The sequence below is a fragment of the Scyliorhinus canicula genome, chromosome 16 (assembly GCF_902713615.1).
Source record: "Scyliorhinus canicula chromosome 16, sScyCan1.1, whole genome shotgun sequence".
Taxonomy (NCBI): domain Eukaryota; kingdom Metazoa; phylum Chordata; class Chondrichthyes; order Carcharhiniformes; family Scyliorhinidae; genus Scyliorhinus; species Scyliorhinus canicula.
In genome coordinates, this window is record NC_052161.1 from 79,048,608 (window position 1) to 79,075,301 (window position 26,694).

The 26,694-nt window shown below is 48.8% G+C and overlaps 1 protein-coding gene across 1 annotated transcript in view; it reads right to left on the minus strand.

Moving 5' to 3' along the window:
* Positions 1–26,694, minus strand: part of dna2 (DNA replication helicase/nuclease 2) — a 166,285-nt gene that overhangs the window by 119,624 nt on the left and 19,967 nt on the right. Inside the window, exons 3-7 of the mRNA XM_038821845.1 lie at positions 24,720–24,908; positions 13,150–13,333; positions 12,447–12,595; positions 10,313–10,444; positions 1,836–2,061 (exon numbers count right to left, since the gene is read on the minus strand). Coding sequence (XP_038677773.1) covers positions 1,836–2,061; positions 10,313–10,444; positions 12,447–12,595; positions 13,150–13,333; positions 24,720–24,908 — 880 coding nt within the window. The remainder of the gene's footprint in view (positions 1–1,835; positions 2,062–10,312; positions 10,445–12,446; positions 12,596–13,149; positions 13,334–24,719; positions 24,909–26,694) is intronic.

A 26,694-nucleotide genomic window follows, 5' to 3' on the forward strand; every position in this document is an offset into this window, starting at 1 on the left:
ACACTCCACTAAGAATCAGCACCTTCCGGAATTACACTCCACTAAGAGTCAGCACCTTCAGGAATTACACTCCACTAAGAATCAGCACCTTCCGGAATTACACTCCACGAAGGGTCAGCACCTTCAGGATCTGTATCCCACTGAGAGTCCGCACCTTCAGGAACCACACTCCGCGAAGAGACAGAACCTTCAGGAACTGTACTCCACTAAGAGTCAGCACCTTCAGGAACTATACTCCACTAAGAATCAGCACCTTCAGGAATTACATTCCACTAAGAGTCAGCACCTTCAGGAATTACACTCCACTGAGAGTCAGCACCTTCAGGAACTATACTCCACTAAGAGTCAGCACCTTCAGGTACCACACTCCACTAAGAGTCAGCACCTTCAGGAACTGTACTCCACTAAGAGTCAGCACCTTCAGGTACCACACTCCACTAAGAGTCAGCACCTTCAAGAACTGCACTCCACTAAGAGTCAGCACCTTCAGGAATTACACTCCACTAAGAATCAGCACCTTCCGGAATTACACTCCACTATGAGTCAGCACATTCCGGAATTACACTCCACTATGAGTCAGCACCTTCAGGAACTGTACTCCACTAAGAGTCAGCACCTTCAGGTACCACACTCCACTAAGAGTCAGCACCTTCAGGAACTATACTCCACTAAGAATCAGCACCTTCAGGAATTACACTCCACTGAGAGTCAGCACCTTCAGGAACTATACTCCACTAAGAATCAGCACCTTCAGGAATTACACTCCACTAAGAATCAGCACCTTCCGGAATTACACTCCACTAAGAGTCAGCACCTTCAGGAATTACACTCCACTAAGAATCAGCACCTTCCGGAATTACACTCCACGAAGGGTCAGCACCTTCAGGATCTGTATCCCACTGAGAGTCCGCACCTTCAGGAACCACACTCCGCGAAGAGACAGAACCTTCAGGAACTGTACTCCACTAAGAGTCAGCACCTTCAGGAACTGTACTCCACTAAGAGTCAGCACCTTCAGGAACTACACTCCACTAAGAGTCAGCACCTTCAGGTACCACACTCCACAAAGGGTCAGAACCTTCAAGAACTACACTCCACTATGAGTCAGCACCTTCAGGAACTATACTCCACTAAGAATCAACACCTTCAGGAATTACACTCCACTAAGAATCAGCACCTTCCGGAATTACACTCCACTATGAGTCAGCACATTCCGGAATTACACTCCACTATGAGTCAGCACCTTCAGGAATGACACTCCACTAAGAATCAGCACCTTCCGGAATTACACTCCACTAAGAGTCAGCACCTTCAGGAACTATATTCCACGAAGGGTCAGCACCCTCAGGATCTATACTCGACTGAGAGTCAGACCCTTCAGGAACTATACTCCACTAAGAGTAGCACCTTCATGGGCAACACAGCAGCACAGTGGTTAACACAGTTGCTTCAGCTTGGGTCACTTTCTGCTCAGAGTCTGCGCACTCTGCGTGGGTTTCCTCCGGGTGCTCCGGTTTCTTCCCACAGTCCAAAGATGTGCAGATTAGGTGGATTTGCCATGATAAATTGCCCTTAGTGTCCAAAAAGGTTAGATGGGGTTACTGGGATAGGGTGGAGAAGTGGGCTTAAGTAGGGTGTTCTTTCCAAGAGACAGTGCAAACTCAATGGGCCGAACAAAAGAACAAAGAAAAGTACAGCACAGGAACTGGCCCTTCAGCCCTCCAAGCCTGCGCTGACCATGCTGCCCATCTAAACTAAAATCTTCTACACTTCCAGGGTAAAATGGTCTCCTTCTGCACTGTAGATTCTATGATACCCCATGACGAGCCACATACCTGACTTCTGTGCTCCACAGAGTTAGTTTCTTTCCCAGTTTTAAGTTCCAACGGCATGACTTTAGTTTGCATTCTGGCCGGGCGGTGAATTTTAACACTGGCTGTTACATCAATCTTGCCTTTTAAGCCAAACCTCGGTGACCAAATATTCTCTTCAATGTCTTCAATATCAAACACGGTGATGCCACACCAAGAATCCAGTTTGTTCAGCTCTCCGTCACTGGGGCTGGGAAAATATACAATGGATTTACATCATGTTTAGGAAATCCCACAGCTTGCCAGCAAGTGATGTGAAGGGTATCAGTGGAGGAGGGGGGGGGATACAGGGGATAGGTGAGTGAGGAGCAACGGTAGGGTGCAAGAAGGTAACCAGTGAGATGGAAAGTGGCTCAGTTAAAAGCAGATAATCACAGTATTTTATTAAACTTCGAGAAATAGATAAAATAAAATGGAAATTGATTTCTTGAAAAGTGAGACATACTGATTTTTTTCATCTTACATTCATCAGAGCCAAGGACAGAATGCTGAATTACAAACAATCACGATAATTTAACAGACAGGATAAATAGGGGTGATTATTTGACAAGTCAACTCTGATTGGCCGAGGTGTTGTAACGTTTCAAATTTGGCATTTGTCCTGATGTTTGCAAGACACAAACTTTGGCAACATGTGTCCATTTCAGCGATATTCAAGGAATTAATTTTTATGTTCAGCTACACTTAACATTCCGCAACACCCTGAATGTATAATGATGTTAGAGATGGGGTGTTTTTTCTTATAACCCACTCTTCAAAATTCGAGGGTTTACAGTATTCAGCAATGTCATGATATGCAAACATGCAGCTAATGAACACAGAATAGGACATGACCAATGAGCAGTCAGGACACTTGAGGATGGTGTCAAAGGGATGAGGTACTCACACCCCACCTCTTTCCACAAACCAACATCTACAGAGTGAGACAGGCAGTATCCTCAGCATCACACCCCAGCACATGGCTGAGAGCAAGGCTGGTTCAGTTAGACTGAGTTACTACATTTAGATTAGCAGAGAGTCGAACTCATTGAGAACTGTGCTAATAGTTCAATAAAACAAATTGAACTCACTTCAAAGTCTGGAGCATCTTTTACTCAAAACTGCATCAAGTGGCAGCTTGTGTTATTCCAAATTACATAACACAACATGATACCAGGAGTCTGTTCAATCTAGTTAGTTCAACTCAGCAAGATCCGTGACGACCAGCGAATGTATACTGGAACAATGGAAAAGATTCAGGCTCCTCACCAGCTCAGGACCTCGGCAATCTCCGTGCCAACTGGCGGACATTCAAACTGAAATTTCAGCTTTTCGTTGAAGCATCAGACCTCATGATGCATCTGATGCACGGAAGATAGCTCTTTTCCTCACCACAGCAGGTGATCACACCTTGGAAATATTCAACTCCCTTCAGTTCGCCGAAGACCAGGACAAGACGAAGTTTCAGACCATCCTGGACAAGTTTGACAGCCACTGTGAGGTGGACACCAACAAAATCTTCGAGCACTATATATTCAAGCAGCGATTGCAAGGTAAAGACAAATCCTTCAACTCATATTTAACTAACCTTAGACTGCTCGCGCAATCCTGCAACTTCGGTGATATCACTGACTCCATGATCAGAGATCAAATCGTTTTTGGAGTTTACTCTGATCCTCTGAGAGAGCAGTTACTAAAGATCAAGCATATGACCCTGCCAGTCGTGATTGAAACATGCACAGTGCATGAGCATGCTGAATATCGCTATTCCCAGTACAAAACGGCAGAAAATGATAAACTAGCCTCCCACGAGGCGGATAGCATGCAGGCCATCTCCCAGATGCAGCGCCTCAACATTGACGAAAGCGACCATTTCTCACGCTCTTTCCGGGGCCCCGACGCATGCGAACAGGATAACGAAGCAGCCGATACGCGCTCTGCACAGGTGCAGATGCCCGAGAACCGCACTGTGCATGTGCAACGACGCACGGAACGTCAGGACACCAACGTCATGACGTGTTCAAACTGTGGCACCGCCCATTTAAAGAAACACTGCCCTGCAAGAGGCAGACGCTGTTTAAACTGCGGGAAGCCAGGCCACTATGCAGCCCTGTGCAGATCTGCACCACCAGTCAGAAGCCAACGCTCCCAATTCCGACGACAGCCCAACAGCGCCTACATGATTCTGATCCTGGCAGAGCAACGGATCCAGATCATGAATGCCTGGACAACGCCAACCGTGTGGGCATTATTATAACGTGTGAATATGCCACACCAGACTCATCGCAAGTCCAGTCAATCCGAGCTGTGGAATCAGAGGACGAATGGCGAGCAGTGATGAAGGTCAACTACTGCCCAATCAAGTTCAAGCTGGACACAGGTGCCTCTGCCAACCTCCTCTCACAGGCAGACTTCAGATGCATTAAGCCCCCCCCCCCACGGTCCTTCCAGCTACCTGCAAGCTCCTGGATTACCAAGGGAATGCCATCACGGCACTGGGATTCTGCCATCTGCACATATCCAACCGACACACAAGCACGGTTATGCTTTCAAATTGTTAAGCTGGACAGGGCATCCTTACTAGATGCGGCACCTGCAAGCAGCTGAACCTCATTCAAAGGGTTTGCACCACGACATCCTCCCATGTGGATCTTCAGGCCAGCATCGACAACATCCTTGCCCAGTATCCAGATGTGTTCAATGGGATAGGCATGCTGCCGTATCGATACAAGATTCTGCTACGACCTGATAAGCCAGTGGTCCACGCCCCACGAGGTGTCCCTGCTCCACTGAGAGAGCGCCTGAAGGCACTTCAGCAAAAAGGCAGCATATCCAAGTTCACCGAACCGACTGACTCGTTCAGCTCAATGGTGTGCATAAAGAAGCCTTCCGGAGATCTGCGCATCTGCATTGATCCCAAGGATCTCAATAAGAATATCATGCGGGAACACTACCCCATCCCAAAGCGGGAGGAACTCACAAGTGAGATTGCACACGCATGCTTCTTCACCAAATTGTATGCATCACAGGGATTTTGGCAAATCCAGCTGGAAGAGTCCTGCAGAAGACTCTGCACCTTCAACACGCCTTTTGGCAGATACTGCTACAATCGCATGCCATTTGGCATCATCACGGCATCGGAGATATTCCATCGCATCATGGAGCAGATGATGGAAGATATGACTTCACCTGAAGAAGGAGCAGTGCTCCGAAAGCTCGTGTTTGAAACAAACCTGTTGGGCTTTAACCTGGTGTGGTAAGACTTCTTACTGTGCTCACCCCAGTCCAACGCCAGCATCTCCACATCAGATGATGGAAGGCATTGAAGCGGTTCGTGTGTACGTGGACAACATCATCACAAGGTCCACGACCCCCGAAGAACATGTGTCCCATCTCCAGAAGGTATTCCACCGTGCACATGCCAACAGCCGAAAGTTAAACATGTCCAAATGTTGTTTTGGCACATTGACGCTCAAGTCCCTAGGCGACCAGATCTCACAGCATGATGTGCGCCCGGACACAGACAAAATCAAGGTCATCGAAACAAAAAGGCGGTGCTGCGCTTCTTGGATATGGTCAATTTTCTGGGCAAGTTCATTCCAAACATGGCCACATACACCACGGCCCTATGCAACCTGGTGAAAAAGTCAACTGCCTTTGAGTGGAAGGCGGCTCACCAGACAGGGTGGCTGGAGCTGAAAGTCAAGCTCACCACTGCACCAGTTCTGGCATTCTTTGACCCGGGCCGGGAGACAAAGATATCCACAGATGCGAGTCAGGATGGCATCGGTGCGGTGTTACTTCAACGAGATGACATCATCCTGGGCACCAGTAGCCTACGCATCAAGGGTGATGACGCCCGCTGAAACCAGTTATGCTCAGATTGAGAAGGACTGCTTGGGTCTTCTCACCAGCATCCTCAAATTTCATGATTATGTCTACGGCCTGCAGACATTCACTGTTGAGACGGATCATAGGCTTCTGGTCCACATCATCCACAAGGCCCTGAATGACATGACGCCTTGGTTGCAGAGAATCCAGCTTAAACTTAAGAGGTATGACTTCAACTTGGTGTACACACCTGGCAAGGAGCTCATCATCGCTGATGCATTGTCCCGCTCAGTCACCTCGCCCAGTGAGCCGCTGGAGATCATCCAGCACATCGAATCGCAGGTGCAGCTGTGTGCGAACACTCTCTGGTGACAGATGAGAAGGTGGACAGCCGAAGACCCCCTCTTGCAGCGCATAGAACATAGAACAGTACAGCACAGAACAGGCCCTTCGGCCCTCGATGTTGTGCCGAACAATGATCACCCTACTCAATCCCACATATCCACCCTATACCCGTAACCCAACACGCCCCCCCCCCCCCCCCCCCCACCTTACTTTTTAGGACACTACGGGCAATTTAGCATGGCCAATCCACCTAACCCGCACATCTTTGGACTGTGGGAGGAAAACGGAGCACCCGGAGAAAACCCACGCACACACGGGGAGGACGTGCAGACTCCGCACAGACAGTGACCCAGCCGGGAACCGAACCTGGGACCCTGGAGCTGTGAAGCATTTATGCTAACCACCATGCTACCGTGCTGCCCTCTACATCATCTGCATCAGCTGTATTATCTACAACCTCACCAATGGCTGGCAGAAAGGGCAGTATCCACAATTTGACAATGTGAAGGATGACCTGACGGTGATTGATGGTATCCTCAAGCTGGACAGGATTGTCATTCCACTCAGTCTCCAGAGCTTGGTGCTGCGCCAGATTCACGAGGGACACCTGGGCGTCAAGAATGCAGACGAAGAGCCCGGCAAGCTATCTACTGGCTCGGCATCAGCCAGGACATCACAAACATGGTCCTGAACTGTGCTACCTGTCAGCGGTTCCAGCCAGCGCAGAGCAAGGAGACACTCCAACAGCATGACAATGACATAATGACCTCTCCGTGGTCCAAGGTTGGCATCAACCTCTTTCATGCGTATGGTCGCGACTACGTATTGATCATCGACCATTTCTCAAATTACCCTGAGGTGCTGAAGCTCCCGGACCTCACCTCTCGGACCGGCAAAGCTTGTAAGGAGACATTCTCAAGGCATGGCATCCCAATCGCCGTCATGAGCGACAAGGCCTGTGCTTTACCAGTCGAGAATGGTCCACGTTTGCCAGGTCATACAATTTCCAGCATGTCACCTCCAGTCTGCACTATCCGCAGTCCAATGGAAAAGTCGAGAAAGGGGAGCACATTGTAAAATTGCTCATCTGCAAGGTCGCGGACTCTGCTTCCGACATACACCTTATACAGCTTGCGTACAGGGTGACTCCCTTGTCCACTGGCATGTCACCGGCTCAACTCCTGATGAACAGGGACCTCCGGATGACGCGTCCAGCCATACACCTGCCAACCTGGATCACCTCCCGGTGCTGCAGACGATGCAGCAGCTCAGAGGCCGTCAAAAGCAGGGCTATGATGCCCATGCCACCGATCTGGCCGTGCTATCCCCAGCAGACACTGTCAGGATCAAGATACCGGATGGTGGGTGGTCTGCCCAGGCTGTTGTTGTTCGTCAGGCCGCACCCTGCTCTCATGTTGTATGTATGGCTGATGGCTCCATTGTGCGAAGGAATGTTGTATGTATGGCTGATGGCTCCATTGTGCGAAGGAATCGACGGGCACTGCGCAAAGCTGCCTGCCCTCAACCACTTTCTCCTCCATTTCCATATGTTGACTTGCCATCTCCTGATACCTTGCGCCACGAGGCCACCTGTCAGGCTTCCATTCCGCCTGTCAAGGCACCGTCGTCCCCTCCGCCACCTCTCCGGCAGTCGACCAGAATCAGACGCAAGCCTCAGAGACTGGACTTGTGAACGTTTGTTTTGTTTGCTCTGTTCTGTTGTCCTCCGTCAATCACGTTAGACAGACTCATTCACATGTAAATACATTCACATATGCCAACAAAACAAAGAAAAGGGGAGATGTCATGATATGCAAACATATGAACACACAGAATAGGGCACGACGAATGAGCAGTCAGGACACTCAGTGGTGGTATCTCACTATAAAAAGGATGAGGCACTCACACCCCGCCTCTTTCCAACATCTGCAGAGCGAGACAGGGTGTATCCTCGACATCACACACCAGCACTTGGCTTAGAGCAAGGCTGGTTCAGTTAGACTGAGTTACTACATTTAGATTTGATGTGGAGATGCCGGCGTTGGACTGGGGTGAGCACAGTAAGAAGTCTTACAACACCAGGTTAAAGTCCAACAGGTTTGTTTCAAACACGAGCTTTCGGAGCGCAGCTCCTTCTTCAGGTGACCTGAAGTTCACCTGAAGGAGCTGCGCTCCGAAAGCTCGTGTTTGAAACAAACCTGTTGGACTTTAACCTGGTGTTGTAAGACTTCTTACTGTACATTTAGATTAGCAGAGAGCAAACTCATTGAGAACGGTGCTAATAGTTCAATAAAACACATTGAACTCACTTCAAAGTCTTGAGCATCTTTTACTCAAAACTGCATCAAGTGGCAGTTTGTGTTATTCCAAATTACATAACACAACAGACAATAATTAATAATAATTAAACATGCGCTTGACACATGAGCCTATGATACATTTTGCAAGTATTAGCCGGAGAACTCGAACGCAAAGTTTTGTGCATCTGGCTGAGCTGAACAGATGTTAGTTTTTACACCCTTCTCCCAACGCTGCTATGTGGCAATTCACACATTTCTGCATTACTGAGTGAACTGCTTTCTTTTATTCCATGGACCAGTGCAACTCCCCTCCTTAGTTACACTCCCTAACTTACTCGGTTAAGTCCTCATCCTCAAGTTGGCTGAGGACCTTCTTAACACAGGAACCTGCTCATTTCTCACAGACATTCCCTTCTGCATAATTCCTTACCAACTATCTGCAGTTATTCCAACGGGACTGTCTTTTAAATAGGTTTTCAGACTAATCTGAAGGTAATCTTTAAGGTAGGTATTAATTACTGCGGGGCAGCACGGTAGCATGGTGGTTAGCACAATTGCTTCACAGGTTCAGGGTCCCAGGTTCGATTCCCGCTTGGGTCACTGTCTGTGCAGAGTCTGGGCGTTCTCCCCGTGTCTGCGTGGGTTTCCTCCGGGTGCTCCGGTTTCCTCCCACAGTCCAAAGATTTGCAGGTTAGGTGGATTCGCCATGCTAAATTGCCCTTAGTGTCCAAAATTGCCCTTAGTGTTGGGTGGGGTTACAGGGTTATGGGGATCGGGTGGGGGTGTGGGCTTGGGTAGGTGCTCTTTCCAAGAGCCAGTGCAGACTCGATGGGCCGAAAGGCCTCCTTCTGCACTGTAAATTCTATGAAAGTCTATGAATTCAACTGTTTAGTGGTCAGTGCATCTAAATTGATTCCTTGCTGAACACAAAAGCCCAAAATTTATTGCTACAACACAAAAAGAGAAATCAATGACAATATAACATTCACTAATGTCAAATCAATCTGATTAATCCTTTCCTTACATTCAGGGTCAGTCTCTTTCTCTGCTGTGCCCAATGCTGACCGGCGAAAACCTTCGGGGTGACGGGAAGAAGTAGGGTGGAAGGGATAAAATTGTTTCCCTTAGTAAAGAATTCTAGAACCAGGGGACATAGATTCAAGTAGCAGAAGGTGTAGAGGGGACACGAGGAAGAACATTCTAACGTAGACGGTAGTGGTAGTCTGGAATTCGCTGTCCGGGTTGGTGGTGGAGGTAGAGACCCTAAACTCTTAAAAGGTGCCTGGATCGGAACCTTAAGTGCTCTAAGCAGCACGGCTATGGACCGGGTGCAGGAAGGTGGGATTAGAAAGGGCACTGGGCATCCTCGAACTGGCATGGACAAGATTGGTTGAATGGCCTCCTTCTGTGCTGGAACTTTTCTATGATTGCATTGGATTTGTTTATTGTCATGTGTACTGAGGTACAGTGAAAAGTATTTTTCTTCTAGCAGCTCAAACAGATCATTTAATACATGAATGGAAAATAAAATAAAAAGAAAATACATAATAGGGCAACACAAAGTTCACAATGTAAATACATACGGCATCGGGTGAAGCATACAGGAGTGTAGTATTAATCAGGTCAGCCCATAAGAGGGTCGTTTAGGAGTCTGATTCTATTGTACGGGTGCCACTACCCTAAATTGATTCTTAATTGGAAAAAAAATGGGTATTTTAAATTAAAAAATTACTAAAAATTTAAAAAATAACTAGATCTGATGAAATTGAAACTTAAAAATTGCACTGAGGGCAGGTGGTTAAATAGGCATATATGATCCTGCACTTCATATATAGAGGCATCAGAGCACAAACAGTAACACCAGCAAAGACAAGTTGCACTAAACGGTCTGTGAAGATTCTATCTAATTGAATTTCAGTTACACACCTTGCTTGCTCAATGTACCAACCTGTACACCAAATGTAATAGATATGGAACATCACGTACAGTTTAAGCTGCAACTGCTTTATGCCAGACTGAGCCGAACTGTCCATGAAATCTTGAGCCCAGGTCACCATTGCTGGGAGGTATTCATCGACTGCTTGCATCATATCCACTTGACTCAGATTCAAGCTATACCTGCATTTCAAAAACAACTCAATATCAGTCTAAAGATTGAAATGGGCTCCCTCATGAGTCAGTGAATTTATCCAATGAGTATCCGAGGCAGCAAGAGGAATATTACCGTTGGTCTCTCTTCCCTATGACCCAAAGAAGTCACACCAGTCATTCCCTTCCTGCCCTAACCCAATGGAAGTCACAGCCGCCCTGCCTAAACCCAATGGAAATCATTCCCTTTCCACCTTAACCCAATGGAAGTCATGGCTGCCCCACCCTAACCTAATGGAAGACACTAAATACTAGAACATACAGCAAGGATTCACCTGCAAACATAGACCATGAAGCAGGAATAATTGGACAACCGGTTGCAATGTAACAATTGAGTGCATCATGCAGGGCACTCACCAAAGGTATTACCAAGTACTTGGGTATACACACTGTAATATCCGCACGGGAACTATGGATGGGAATGCTCATCTTCCCTGTGTCCTTGCGGAGTACGAGCTCCACTGCTAGGGGTAGGGGTATCTCAATTAACCAATGTATAAACGGTCAGCCATTAAGGCACCAACCAGAACAGGAACCTGCTCGGGATCTACAGGGTAGTGTACATATCGTTTCCTATTTACTCAGCATGGACTCCCCGTGTCCTTACTCGCATACTTTTAAGCACCAAAATCTTCCAGAAATAATCACAGCTGAAATGGTGACTACGTGTCTGTGCTGGATCTTTGCTTAAGAAATCTAATATTCATCCAATGTTGCAAAGTGCTTATCAACCTCTATTGTTAAAATTCTGGAGTCCTTCAAATTGAACTCTTTGGGATGTCATTGCAAGGCCAGGAAACTAGACTATGAGAAAAATAGCAAACCAGGAAAGGAGAAATATCACAACCTCCAGATTTGACTATTCCAAATCTCTCCTGAATATTTCACACATTCCACATCCTTGGCCAGCACCATGCTCGCTGTGGGCTGCATGGTGGCACAGTGGTTAGTACTGCTCCCTCACAGGTTCAATTCCTGCCATGGGTGACTATCTGTGTGGAGTTTGTATGTTCGCCCCATGTCTACGTGGGTTTCCTCCAGGTGCTCTGGTTTCCTCCCACAGTCTAAAGATGCGGTTACGTGTATTGGCAATGCCAGACTGGCCATATTAAATTGCCCCTTGGTGGCTAGTTGGGTTACAGGGATATAGATGTGTGTGGGGGGGGGGGGCTCTTTCGGAGCGTCGGTGCAGATTCAAGGGGCCAAATGGCCTCCCTTCTACACTGAAGGGATTCTATGATCTTCACCGAATCCCTATCCAGCCCCATCAGGATCCTGGCACAGGTGCATCCGTGCAGTGACTGACGCCCTGTATGACAGAGGAGCGCTACATGCAGTTCCCTGTGGACCATGCCCTCCAGGATGCCCGGTCAGCGGGCTTCACTGCCATGGCCACTATACACATGGTAGGGGTGATTGATGGGGTGCTCGCCACCAGCGGATAACAGGACGGTGTTCATGAACAGGAAGGGGTCCTACTCCATGAACATGCAGGTGGTCGGTGACCACCAGATGAAGATCCTGCACGTCTGCGCCCGTTACCCGGGCAGTTTGCATGACTCGTTTATCCTGGAGCAATCGTTCATCCCCAGCATGTTCCAGGGACACCTCCCCGGCTGAGGGGTTGGTTGCTATGCGACAGGGGTTACCCATTGTGGTCGTGGCTGATGATCTGATCTTCAGTTCACATGATCAGCGTTCATGTACTAATTAAGAAGGGGCCCAATCATTTTATCTTTCCTCCACTCAGAGAAAGAGGGTGCTGTTACAATTTGCCCATTTCTGTGGATGAGATCAGTTCAACAGACTAGAAACCAGACTTGTGGTGCATCAGCTAAGGTGGTATCCTCATCCACTGAGACAGGGAAGGAAGCTGCACATCAAAGTCACAAATATTAAAACCATTTCTAAGTTCTCTAGCAGGTAAAATATTTCCACTAAAACCAAAAGTAGTGAGATGAACACAGCTTACATCTCTCCCAGGTACTTTGGGGCGTAGATTGTTTGAGAGGTAATTTCTTCCAGTGCTTTCTGTGTAAACCTGTTGCTCATTGCTGCTTTTTGAAAGATCTCATGAACTAAAGTGCCAACTAGCATCTGTCTCGTTCCTTTTTCACAGGCCTTGAAATCAAAAACAATGAATGAAAATATTCATCAAAGAATGCTGAAAGGTTCATAACTTGAGTGCACACTAGCTGGTCTGCACAACATGACCAGATGTGACAATATAATTAAACTTCCCCTGGCTTCAAATTCTCAGTGTGTTGTGTGTGTGTGTGTGTGTGTGTATGTGTGTAACTATGAATGAGGAGATAGAGTTCAGTCACTGGCATTCCAACTGCTGATTAACAAGTTTGTTATGGTATTACAGTTAGCCATGGCAATTGAAATCACAAGACATAATGTAACCAGTTTCGGGGGGGGGTGTAAGTAATCGATAGACAGAGAGCTGGAGAAATGGAAAATCTATGCAAACAGGATAGTGTTCAAAAGTTGAGAAATAGAAACCTACAGATGCAGGAACATTATTCCAGACTTGTGAACTTCTAGAAACAGATATATTATTTGGGTTGGGAAAATAGGGAATTTAAAGAAAAAGGTACAGTGACCAAGATTTGGGATCATAGTACATGAGCTGAATGCTTCCTCAGAAGGATATGGTTTAGAAGACTGACCTTAAATCTCTCATTCAGCACAGCCCTGCGCATGCACCGGATGCTGTTTGCAATGCTAGTCCCAGAAATTAGGTGGTCTGGGCTCACAACGAAGTATCCAGCTTCCTTGCTTATTACCCAGGTATCCAAGTGCTTCTCGCCTTCAACATGAACCGTATCCCCAACTTTGACTTCAACAGTCTCCCTGAAAGGGGCAAGAATTTTGCAAAGCATATCCAATTTCATTCAACAGCTACAACTTATATTTATGTAGCATCTTTTTAAAAAAAAATTTTATTCAATTTTTCTAATAACAATACCGCAAATTAAAACATACATATCGTGCTTCCACCCCGAAGCTAGAGCAGAACTCAACCCCCCAAAATAAATAGTAACAAATAGCAAATGGTTATACAAAAAAAGAACAGAAAAAAAAACAGAACCGCTGCAAAATCGAACCTCCCGACCATCCCCAAACCAACCCCTCCCTGCCCCCCCCCCAGGTTGCTGCGGAGACTGATCTCTCTCTACCCCTTCGCCAGGAAATCGAGAAAGGGCTGCCACCGCCGAAAGAACCCCCGTACCGACCCCCTCAGGGCAAATTTCATCCTCTCCAACTTAATGAACCCGGCCATGTCGTTGACCCAGGTCTCCGGACTAGGGGGCCGCGCATCTTTCCACTGCAGCAGAATCCTACGCCGGGCTACTAGAGACACAAATGCCAGAATGCCGGCCTCTCTCACCTCCTGCACTCCCGGCTCCGAAGCTACGGCGCAACATCGTGGGCCGAAGGGCCTGTACTGTGCTGTAATGTTCTATGTTCTATCGCGAGCCCCCAGCCCGGCCTGACTCTGGACCCAACCACTTCCGACAAAATCCCCACCACCCCCTTCCAAAACCCCTCCAGGGCCGGACATGCCCAAAACATATGGGTGTGGTTTGCTGGGCCCCCCCAAGCTAATTCCACACGCGTCCTCCCTCCGAAAAACCGGCTCATCCTAGCCCCCATCATATGAGCCCTGTGCAGCACCTTCAGCTGGATTAGGCGCAAGAGGAGGAAGAATTCACCCTCCCTGGGCGTCCGACCACATCCCATCCTCAATCTCTTCCCCTAACTCTTCCTCCCATTTCACTTTGAGCTCATCTACTGAGGCCTCCTCTTCCTCCTGCATCAGCTGGTAGATAGCCGAGATCTTCCCTTCCCCGACCCACGTCCCCGAAAGCACCCTATCCTGCACCCCCCTCGGCAGCAGCCGCGGGAACTCCGCCACCTGCTTCTTAACAAAGTCCCTGCTTCTTAACAAAGTCCCTGACCTGCAAGTACCTAAAGGCGTTCCCAGGGGGAGGTTCCACTTCCCCACCAGCTCCTCCAGAGTCTCGAACTTTCCATCCAGGAAGAGGTCCCCAAACTGTCTGATGCCCGCCCTGTGCCAGCTCCCAAATCCCCCATCCATTCTCCCTGGCGCAAAACGATGATTGCCTTGTATCGGGGCCCAAACCGAAGCCTTCACTTCCCCCCTATGCCGCCTCCACTGTCCCCAAATTTTAAGGGACACAACCACCACCGGACTCGAAGAGTACTTTGCTGGGGGGAGCGGGAGTGGGGCCGTCACCAAAGCCTCCAGACTCGTGCCTGCACAGGATGCCGCCTCCACTCTTTTCCATGCGTCACCCTCCCCTTCCGTCACCCACCTACGAATCATCGCCACGTTCGCTGCCCAATAATATCCACTCCTGGTTGGGCAGCGCCAGGCCCCCGACCTCCCTTCTTCGCTCCAAAAATACCCTCCTTACTCTCGGGGCCTTCCCCGCCCACACAAACCCCAAAATCGACTTGTTGACCCTTCTGAAGAAAGCCTTCGGGATCAGCATGGGGAGGCACTGGAAAAGGAACAAAAACCTCGGGAGCACCGTCATTTTAACCGACTGGACCTGCCCGCCAGCGAGAGCGGCAGCGCATCCCACCTCCTGAACTCCTCCTCCATCTGCCTCACCAGCCTTGGAAAATTGAGCCTATGCATAGCCCCCCAGGTCCTAGCCACGTCGACCCCCAGATACCTGATACTCTTCTCAGCCCTCTTCAATGGGAGTTCCCCTATCTCTCTCTCCCGACCCCCCGGGTGCAGGACAAACAACTCACTCTTCCCCACATTGAGCTTATATCCCGAAAAGTCCCCAAACTCCCCGAGTATCTTCAGCGCCTCTGGCAGCCCCTCAACCGGGTCCGCGACATACAACAGCAGATCATCCGCATATAGTGACAGCCGGTGTTCCTCCCCCACCCTGCACAATCCCCCTCCAACTCTTCAAGTCCCTCAGTGCCATAGCCAGGGGCTCAATTGCTAACGCGAAAAGCAGGGGAGACAGGGGGCACCCCTGCCTTGTCCCTCTGGAGAGTCGAAAGTCCTCCAACCACCTCCCGTTCGTCACTACACTCGCCACCGGGGAGCTGTACAGTAGCCTCACCCAGCTGATGAGCCCTTCGCCAAATCCAAACCTCCACAACACCTCCCACAGGTAGCTCCACTCCACCCTATCAAAAGCTTTCTCCGCATCCATAGACGCCACTATTTCTGACTCCCCAGCCACCGGTGCCATCATCATGATATTCAGGAGCCTCCACACGTTGGCGTTCAATTGTCTCCCCTTTACAAACCCAGTTTGATCCTCATGAATCACCGTCAGGACTACATCCTCCACCCTCCTGGACAGCACCTTTGCCAACAACTTGACATCTACGTTGAGGAGCGAGATCGGCCAAAAAGGAACCGCACTGAAGGGGGTCCTTGTCCCGCTTCAGGAGCAAAGAAATAATCGCCCCCTCCTTAGCCTCATTCAGGGTTCTCACCAGCAGCGGGCCCAGCAGATCTATACATTTCTTGTAAAATTCCACCGGGAACCCATCCGGCCCCGGCGCTTTCCATGTCTGCATGCTGCCCAATGCCGCCACCAGCTACTCCAGCTCAATTGGGGCCCCCAACCCTCCACCCGCTCGTCCCCTACTCTTGGGAACTCCAGCTTATCCAAAAAGCGATCCATCCCGCCTGCCTCCCCGGGGGGAACTGCCTGGTACAGCCTCTCGCAGATAGATCTGAACACCCCGTTGATGTCTTTTCCACCCCGCACTAGGTTCCCATCTACATCCGTGGCTCCCCCAATTTCCCTAGCCGCCTCCCGCTTCCGGAGCTGGTGGGCCAACATCCGACTCGCCTTCTCCCCGTGTTCGTACGCCGCCCCCTGTGCCCTCCTCCACTGCGCCTCCGCCTTACGGGTGGTCAAAACATCAAATTCCGCCTGGAGACTGCGCCGCTCCCTCAAAAGCCCCTCCTCTGGGTTGTCTGCATAACTCCTATCCACCCTGACCATCTCTGCCACCAGTCTCTCCCTCTCGACCCTCTCCCTGTGCACCCGGACGGATATCAACTCCCCTCTGACTACTGCCTTTCGTGCTTCCCAAACCATCCCAACCTGTACCTCCCCGTTATCATTAGTTTCCAAATACCTCTCTAAACCCCTACGGATCCATTCACACACTTCTTCTTCTGCCAGCAGCCCCACATCCAACCTCCACATCGGTCTCTGATCCTTCCCCTCACCCAGCTCTAAGTCTACCGAATGTGGGGCATGATCAGAGATGGCTATCGCCAAATACTCCGCCCCCACCACTCTCGGGATCAACGCCCTGCTAAGCACGAAGAAGTCAATCCGGGAGTACGCCTTATGAACATGGGAGAAAAAGGAGAACTCCCTACCCCCCGGTTCCAAAAATCTCCAAGGGTCCACCCCCAACATCTGGTCCATAAACCCCCTCAGCACCGAGGCCACTGCCGGCCTCCTGCCCGTCCTGGACTTCTAACGATCCAGAGCCGGATCCAGCACCGTGTTAAAGTCCCCACCCATAATCAATCCTCCTGTCTCCAGGTCCGGGATCAGGCCCAGCATACGCCGCATGAAGCCCGCATCGTCCCAGTTGGGGGCGTAGACATTGACCACGACCACTTGCTCCCCCTGAAGTCTCCCACTCACCATCACATATCGTCCTGCAGAGTCTGCCACTACTTTGGATGCGACAAACGATAGGCTCTTGACCACCAAGATTGCCACCCCACGGTTCTTTGCATCAAGCCCCGAGTGGAACACCTGTCCCACCCAACTTTTTCGTAACCTCACCTGATCCGTAACCCTGAGGTGCGTGTCCTGGAGCATGGCCACATCCACTCCCAGCCCCCTCAAGTGACCAACACCCGAGACTGCTTCACTGGACCATTCAGCCCCCTCACATTCCATGTAACCAACCGAACCCGGGGGGCCGTCCCCTTCCCTCTGCGCCTGTCAGCCATACCCCTTCCTCAACCCACCACGTACCCAGGGAAACCCCCAGGCCCGCTTCCCACGGTGGCAGACCCCCACCCAATCCCCCCCTCGTCATTCCTTCCCTCACAGTCCCTGCAGCAACAACCCGACCCCCCCCCCCGACCCCCCAAGCTAGGGCCTCCCCTAACTGCGTTACCCCCAACATTATGCTTCCGTGAGTCAGCTGACTTCTGCTGACCCCGGCCTCTCCCGCCGTAGCCATAACCCTCCCCCCCCGGTGAAACACCGCCACCAATCCCTCCCTATCAGTGCCGGCCCCGCCCCCAATTCCTCCAGCGCGGGAAGACCGACCGCGCTTCCAACCCGAGCCCGCCCCTCGGCCCGACCCGTGGGAAAGAGGTGTGCACATGACCCATCGGGGCCCCAGCCTACTCCCCAACCCACCAGTGGAAAAAAACAAAGAAAAGCACCCCGATAAATAACCAACAGCCCCAAAACCAGAAAAGAAACCCCGAAAGAACACAGATGACAATAGCCAAAATAGCGAAAACAGCAAAAACAAACATGAAACAACCATTAGTAAACACAGCCAAAATCGGCAAAAGGATACCCAGGAAGGCAAAGCCTTCAAGCAAAGTACATTTCTCTTCGGCCCCCCCAATCCTCAGTTTGAGTCCAAGTTCTCAGCCTGGACAAAAGTCCAGGCCTCCTCCGGAGAGTCACAATAGAGTTGGCGGTCCTTGTACATGACCCAGAGGCGAGCCGGCTGTAGAAAGCCAAACTTTACCCCCTTCGCTCGGTTGAAGCCAGCTTTTCTCTTCGCCACCTCCGCGCTCCAGTCCTGAAAGATCCGAACGTCCGAGCTATCTAGCCCCTCTGCGAGGCCCAGAATCCGCAGATTCTTCCGGCGGGAGCGGTTCTCCATCTCCTCCATCCTATCTTGCCATTTCTTATGCAGTCCCTCGTGTGTCTCCACTTTCACTGCCAGGCCCAGAAGCTCATTCTCATTCTCTGAGACCTTGTGCTGCAGCTTTCGAACATCCACGGCCTGAGCTGTCTGAGTCGCTGCCAGCTTGTCCAACGAGGCCTTAAATGGCTACAACACCTCAGCTTTGAGCTCCCTGAAGGAGCGCTGAAGCAGCTCCTGCTGCTCCCGCGCCCACTGCTGCCACGCTGCTTCCCCGACCACCGCCATTTTGTTTTTCCTGCCTCTCGTCTTTCTCTGTGGAAGAATCAACCTTTGGACCGCTCCTCTGCGAGTCCAGTCCATCCACCGGCTGTTGGGCACACTGGCTGTGTTTCCCCCCGGGGGAAAGTTGAAAAAACGCCGTTGTGGGCTCTTAAAAGAGCCCAAAAGGCCTAAATTAGCGGAAGCTGCCGAACGTGCGGCATAGCTCCGCATTGCCGCCACCAGAAGTTCCATGTAGCATCTTTTAATATAATGATGCAAGGCACTTCACAGCAGCATTGCAAAACAAACTGGACATGGAGCCGCAGAAGTCCAGTTACAGTAATAGACCCAAAGCTTAGACAAGGAGATAAATCTTAAAAGAATCTTAGAGCAGCACGGTAGCACTGTGGGTAGCACTGTTGCTTCACAGCTCCAGGGTCCCGGCTTGGGTCACTGTCTGCATGTTCTCCCCGTGTCTGCGTGGATTTCCTCCAGGTGTTCCGGTTTCCTCCCATGAGCTTCCTCCCGAAAGACGTGCCGTTAGATAATTCTGAATTCTCCCTGTGTACACCTGAACAGGCACTAGAATGTGGCGACTAGGGGCTTTTCACAGTAACTTCATCGCAGTATTAATGCAAGCCACTGTTAATGTAAGACAATGAAGATTATATATTTTAAAAGATGGAAGCGAGGTAGAAAGATGGAGGAAATTCCAGATACTTAGGACCTAAGCAGCTGAAGGCACCTCCAGCATTGATGGAGCCATTAAAAACAGGGGTGCTCAAGAGCCCATGATTAGAAGAGTGCTGATATTTCAGATGGGATTACAGAGATAGGGTGGGGCAAGACCATGGAGGGCTTTAAAAAAAAGGCTGAAAATTTTTAAATATCAAGGTATTATTTAATCGGGAGCCAATGTAAATCAGTGCGTGCGGAAATGATAGGTGAACAGGACTTGGTGAGTCAGAACATGGGCAGTAGCGCTTTGGAATATCAAGTCTACAGTGGGTAGAATATGGGAGATCAGTCAAGAGAGCGTTGGAACAATCAAATCCAGAGATAACAAAAGACATAATAGAGCGTTTCTGGAGATGAAATGAAGGGCGAGGTCAGGTGATATTACAGGAGTGGAAATAGGCGATCATTGCGATTTTTAAAAATCCTTTTTTACGAGATCTGGGCAGCACGGTAGCATTGTGGATAGCACAATTGCTTCACAGCTCCAGGGTCCCAGGTTCAATTCCTGCTTGGGTCACTGTCTGTGCGGAGTCTGCACATCCTCCCTGTGTGTGCGTGGGTTTCCTCCGGGTGCTCCGGTTTCCTCCCACAGTCCAAAGATGTGCTGGTTAGGTGGATTGGCCATGATAAATTGCCCTTAGTGTCCAAAATTGCCCTTAGTGTTGGGTGGGTTTACTGGGTTATGGGGATAGGGTGGAGGTGTTGACCTCGGGTAGGGTGCTCTTTCCAAGAGCTGGTGCAGACTCGATGGGCCGAATGGCCTCCTTCTGCACTGTAAATTCTATGACATGCAGGGAAGTGCTGGTAAATTAAAGGAGAAGTTTCAGATTTTGTAAGAGACGTGATGGGTGAAAAAATCCTTTTTGTGGTTGAGACCCCAGAGTCTGACTCCAAATTAAAATACTACACTGCTGTTGCTGACCTGTGGTACCACATAATTTGACAGAAGCCCATGAGGTCGTCAGGGTAGGGAGTGCCTGGAACGCGTTGCCAGGGGAGGTTGTGGAAACAGATACAGTAACTGCGTTCAAAAGGTATCTTGACAAACACATGAATAGGATGTGTATAGAGGGATACGTCACAAGGAAGTACTGAGGATTTTGACAAAGGTTGGTATCAATGACCAGTGCAGGCTTGGAGGGCTGTATTGTTCTTTGTATAAAACTTTAAGTCGAACAAAAGAAGTGAGAAATTGAAAAGTTGCAAAATAGTACACTGTGCTATTGATTTAGCTTTTGAACAACAGAACTCAGACTTTTTGGAAGGATTCGGTTCAGTTGGCCAACCAAAGACCATGGTCCACCCAGTAATAGGTGATGATTGGGTCCGAGCAGAGTGTGACGATTTTCAGAGAACAATGGAAGGACCTGGACGCATCCTGGGCGCGCAGAGAAGAAGCTGTAAGTGTCTCTGTCTGTCGCTCTCTCTCTAATCTACAATGAAAATAACTACAGACTGAAGGCAAAAACCTCCAACTGAAGTCAACGATTGAAGAAAAGAGCACTGGAAGATATCAAACTGAAACAAAGACTCTTATCCTTTTACTTTAATAATGATTTTATACCTCTCTTCCCCTTGGTGTTTGTCTATCTTCTGTGTGTGATAGATAGAGAGAGAGAGAGAGAGAGAGAGAGAGAGAGAGAGAGAGAGATAGATAGATAGAGAGAGAGAGGGGTTGGGATGACTTGGGAGTTAGATAACAGTTAAGCAGTTGTATTTGTTGCATATTATATAGTTATTGTTATTAATAAAAAATTAACTGTTTACATTTATAAACCTTGTGACTGTAGCCATTTGGCATTGACTTTGGGCATTTTCCAAGAATTAATTGTTAATTTCAATTGTGTTGTGATTTTTTGTCAAGTGGGGCTGGAATTGATCACGCACTAACCCAGGACATCATAACATATAACCAGCTACATAACCCTGAAAAAAGTGAGATCTGAAGCAGTTTAGGAGGACCAACAAGGCATGGAAATAATGATGAGCTACAGGTTGCTGGGGAGTAAAGGACCAGAGGGACCTTGGTGTGCATGTTCAAAGATCCCTGAAGACAGCAGTTCAGGTAGGTAAGGTGATTTAGAACGTCTATGGGATACATGCCTTTATTAGCCAAGGCACAATGCAAGAGCAGGGAGGTTATGACAATGCTGTATAAAACGCTTGTTAGGCCACAGCTGGAGTACTGTGCAGTTCTGATCACTACATTATAGGAAGGATGTGATTGCATTTGGAAGGGTGCAGAGGAGATTCACCAGGATGTTACCCGAGCTGGAATGCTTCAGTTTTCAAGAGAAACTAGATAGGCTGGGATTGTTTTTCTTAGAGTAGAGAAGACTGAGGGGGGTCCTCTTTGAGGTGATAAAAATTATGCAGAACATTGATAGGGTAGATAGAAAGAAACGTTTCCCCAAGGAGTCAATAACCAGGGGGCATAGATATAGATTTACTAGGGGCTGTTTAGCACAGGGCTAAATCGCTGGCTTTGAAAGCAGACCAAGGCAGGCTAGCAGCACGGTTCAATTCCCGTACCAGCCTCCCCGAACAGGCGCCGGAATGTGGTGACTAGGGGCTTTTCACAGTAACTTCATTTGAAGCCTGCTTGTGACAATAAGCGATTTTCATTTCATTTCATTAAGCTAAGGGGCAGGAGGTTCAGAGGGGATTTGAGGAAAATGTTTTTTCACCCGGAGGGTGGTGGAAATCTGGAACTCGCTGCCTGAAAGAGTGGTCGAGGTGGGAACCCTCAACATTTAACAAGCATTTAGATGAGCACTTCAAACACCATAGCAGGATGGCACGGTGGCGCCGAGGTTCACTGTCCACATGGAGTTTGCACATTCTCCCCAATGTCTGCGTGGGTCTCACCCCCACAACCCAAGGTAAAGATGGACGGTGCATGGAAAAGATGGTTTGGCCATGCTAAATTGCCCCTTAATTGGAAGAAAAAGAATTGGGTATTTCAAATTTAAATTTTTTTTAAAAACCATAGCACACAAGGCTATGGACCAAGTGCTGGAAAATGGGATAAGAATGGATAAGTTCTTGATGGCCAGCATAGACACGATGAGGCAAAGGGCCTCTCTCTATGCTGTAAAACACTGACTCTAGGTTCATCCTTAATCTGACTTGTCTCAGGCACAGTTGTGCAGTGGTTAACTGCTGCCTCACAGCACTGAGAAGCCAGGTTCGTCCCGGCCCCGGGTCATTGTCCATGTGGAGTTTGCACGTTGTCCCCCTGTCTGCGTGGGTCTCGGCCCCACAACCCAAAGATGTGCAGGTTAGGTGAATTGGCAACACTAAATTGCCCCTTAATTGGGAAAGAGAATTGGGCACTCAATTTATTTTTTTAAAATCTGACTTGTCCCTCTGCCTCTCATCCCTGCCATCTTGTCACTCGAAGGGAATGAAAGGAGGAAAACATGTTTCCTGTTGTACACCCTGCCTTCCTAGTATCATCCATTTCCCATGAACTGTAAAAGTAGACCGAATGAAATGAATTCAAAACGATCGATATAAAATTAAATATCAATTAACACAAGTGAGGAAAGATTTTGGCTCCGATAACGTGGAATCTGTATGGGTAGAGCTGAGAAAGCTCAGGGCAAAAAAATGTTAGCGGGGGTCACATACAGACCCCAAACTATAGTGATGTTGGGAATGGCATTAAACAGGAAATTAGAGACTCATACAACAAAGCAACATCTGTAATTATGGGTTACTTTAATCTGCATGTAGATTGGGTAAATTAAATTAGTAACAATAGTGTAAAGGAGGAATCCCTTGAGTGTGTATGGATGGTTTTCTGGACCAATACGATGAGGAACGAAGTACAGAATAGGCCATCCTAGATTGGGCAATATGTAATGAGAACTGAATTATTGCCAATTAGTTGAGAGATCTCTTGGAAATGGGCGACCATAATATGATAGAAACCAAAGGTGTTTTGCCAATATATTAATGGTAAACAGTTAAAGAAAAAGTGGGACCTATCAGAGATGAAGGAGGGAATTTGTATCTATTAATAATAATCTTTATTAGTGTCACAAGTAGGCTTACATTAACACTGAATGAAGTTACTGTGAAAATACCCAAGTCGCCACATTCCAGCGCCTGTTCGGGTAAACTTGAGGGAGAATTCAGAATGTCCAATTCACCCAACAACACATCTTTCGGGATTCGTGGGAGGAAACTGGAGCACCCAGAGGAACCCACACAGGCACAGGGAGAATGTGGAGACTCCGCACAGACAGTGACCCAAGCCGGGAATCGAACCCAGGTCCTTTGAAACAATAGTGCTAACCACTGTACTACAATGCAGATGCAAAGGCTGTGTGGAGGGTTTTAAATGAATATTTTTGTCTCCGTGTTGACAAAGAAAATGTATGATACAGATTATAGTAGTCCAAGAGGAACAGAGATACTGAATGGGATAATCGTAAAGAGAGAAGAAGTACTCAAAGGGTTGGAGTTCTTGAAAGTTGGTAAGTCGCCAGGACCAGATGGATTGTTTCTGAGGCTACTGAAGGAGGTCATTGAGGAGATAGCAGAATCTCTGAGGATGATTTTCCAATGATCACTATGTATAGGAGAGGTACTGTAGGACTGGAAAAATGCAAACGTGGTTCCATTGTTAAAAAGTGATCAAACTAAATGCCAAACAATTAGTCAATCTTACGTTGAGTAAAGCATTCCAAGGGTCTATGGCTCACTAAAGATTAGTTAGAAACAAGATATCCCACCAGCAAGATGACCAGAGGTTGTGCAGTGAATCCTCGAAAGCCTGCATCAGACTGTTTTTGTGTAGTAACCTCAGGTTTATCACTCAAGGATTTAGTGTTGGTTCGTAGAACATTTTTTTTAAACCACGCTACACATATCTAGTAATTTTCCGATCTTGATAACCTTAAGTGGCATTCTGTAAACAGTGATCGGTTGTCCAACTGGTGTCTCGTTACAAGTCATCACTTTTTGTATTCCTGAGCTGCTGCTTGGCATTTACCTCAGGATTACAGTTTAAATTCTCATCCATCTCAAGCTGCTGATACTAATATCCACTCATTCATTATTCATCCACCAATGAGGTATAAGCATAAAACACTACAACCTTTTCCAAATTCCCTGGTGTAAAGTTCAAGCAGAACAATCTAACAAATATTACCAGCTGCACAAGACTGACTTCCTATGAGGACCTGTGATCTTCTGCGTTAAAAAGTCTAGTATCCACTCGTAACTGCCACAACAGCAACAGGTGAGAAGCCTGGGAGGGAAGCACAGCTCCAAGTATAACATCTGGCATCTTAGCTGTTTCAGTATGTGTTCTAGAGAGAATGTACACATACACAGAAGAGTGCAAAAAACTCCTTACCAATCATCTTTCAGAACACACTGTTCTGTGCCACTGCTGGTGCCAGTGCCTGTTTGGCTCGCCGTAATTGTCAAGTGTTTCTCTGGATCACTACTGGCGCCGAGGACTTCATTCACCCTCACCACCTGGTATCTGCCTCGGCAGACAGATGCGTCGTCACCAAAACACTTCTTACTGATGGTGGAAATACTGAGAAAGACAATGATGCACAATTTTAATTACACTCATGAAAAATCTCACTCAATTCTACAACCAGTCATCATTCTGTATCAGAAATCAGAAGGGCATCTCTCTGAATGACCTACTGGGTAAATACATCACACAGTGGATCACAGACATAAAAGGACACAAGTACCCAAGTTCAGCCCCACTTTGTGACGAAGAAGACTACTTAAAGAGCTCTGAGCTAATATATCAAGGTTCCCAGTCCACTGACATCTGATAGAAAGGGATGTATAGCTAAAGCTGTGACAACATAAGAGTCTCAGCAACACCTCCAAAATCTAATACCTTCAAATGCAGGAGGAAAAAATCCATCAAAGCTTAACCTCTGCAGGCCCGGTCTTGGCGAGGGTTTTCAATGAGGCAAGGGACAGAGGGACCCTGCCGCCGACAATGTCACAAGCCACCATATCTCTGATATTGAAGCGGGGTAAAGACCCGGAGGCGTGCGGGTCCTACAGGCCAATCTCCCTGATTAATGTAGACGCCAAGCTCCTGGCAAAGGTACTGGCGGGTAGAATAGAGGACTGTGTACCGGAGGTGATTGGGGAGGATCAAACGGGGTTCGTGAAAGGTAGGCAGCTGGCGGCCAATCTGAGGAGATTACTCAATGTGATAATGATGCCCCCGGCGGGTAGGGAGGTGGAGGTAGTGGTGGCAATGGACGCCGAGAAGGCCTTTGACCGGGTGGAGTGGAACTATCTATGGGAGGTGCTCGGACGGTTTGGGTTCGGGGAGGGATTGGTGGATTGGATCAAATTATTATATCAGGCCCGAGGGCCAGCGTCAGGACCAACAGAGAAGTGTCGGAGTACTTTAGGTTGTACCGAGGGACCAGACAGGGCTGCCCGCTCTCCCCACTGCTGTTTGCGCTGACCATAGAGCCGCTGGCGATTGCGCTGAGAGCCGCAGAGGGTTGGAAGGGGATGGTGAGGGGCGGGGTTGAACACAGGGTTTCTCTTTATGCAGACGACCTGCTCCTGTACGTGTCGGACCCAGTGGCCGGGATGGGAACTATACTGGGAATGCTGAGGAAGTACGGCCAGTTCTCAGGATACAAATTAAATACGGTCAAGAGTGAAATGTTTGTGGTCCAGGCAAGGGGCCAGGAGAACAGATTGAGAGGGCTACCGTTTAGGCTGGTTGAGGAAAATTTCCGGTATTTGGGAATCCAGGTGGCACGAGACTGGGGCAGGCTGCATAAGTTAAATTTGGCCAGGGTGGTGGAGCAAATGAAGGGAGAGTTTTGGAGATGGGATGCACTCCCGCTGTCGCTGGCAGGGAGGGTGCAGACTGTAAAGATGACAATCCTCCCTCGATTTTTGTTTATTTTTCAGTGCCTCCCGATCTTTATCCCATAGTCCTTCTTCAAAAGAGTTAACGGGCTGATCATGAGCTTTGTCTGGGCGGGAAAATCCCCGCGGGTGAAGAAGGCGATGTTGGAAAGGAACCGCAGCGAGGGAGGGCTGGCTTTGCAGAGTCTGATCAATTATTACTGGGCGGCCAACATCGCTATGATAAGGAAGTGGATGGTGGGTACGGGGTCTATTTGGGAGCGGGTGGAGGCGGCTTCGTGCAGGGGCTCCAGCTTGGAAGCCCTGGTCACGGCTCCTCTACCGCTGCCACCGGCCAAGTACACCACCAGCCCGGTAGTGGTGGCGACCCTGCGGATATGGGGCCAGTGGAGGAGGCATGTGGGGGAGATGGGGGCGTCTGTCTGGGCGCCAATCTGCGACAACCATCGGTTTGCCCC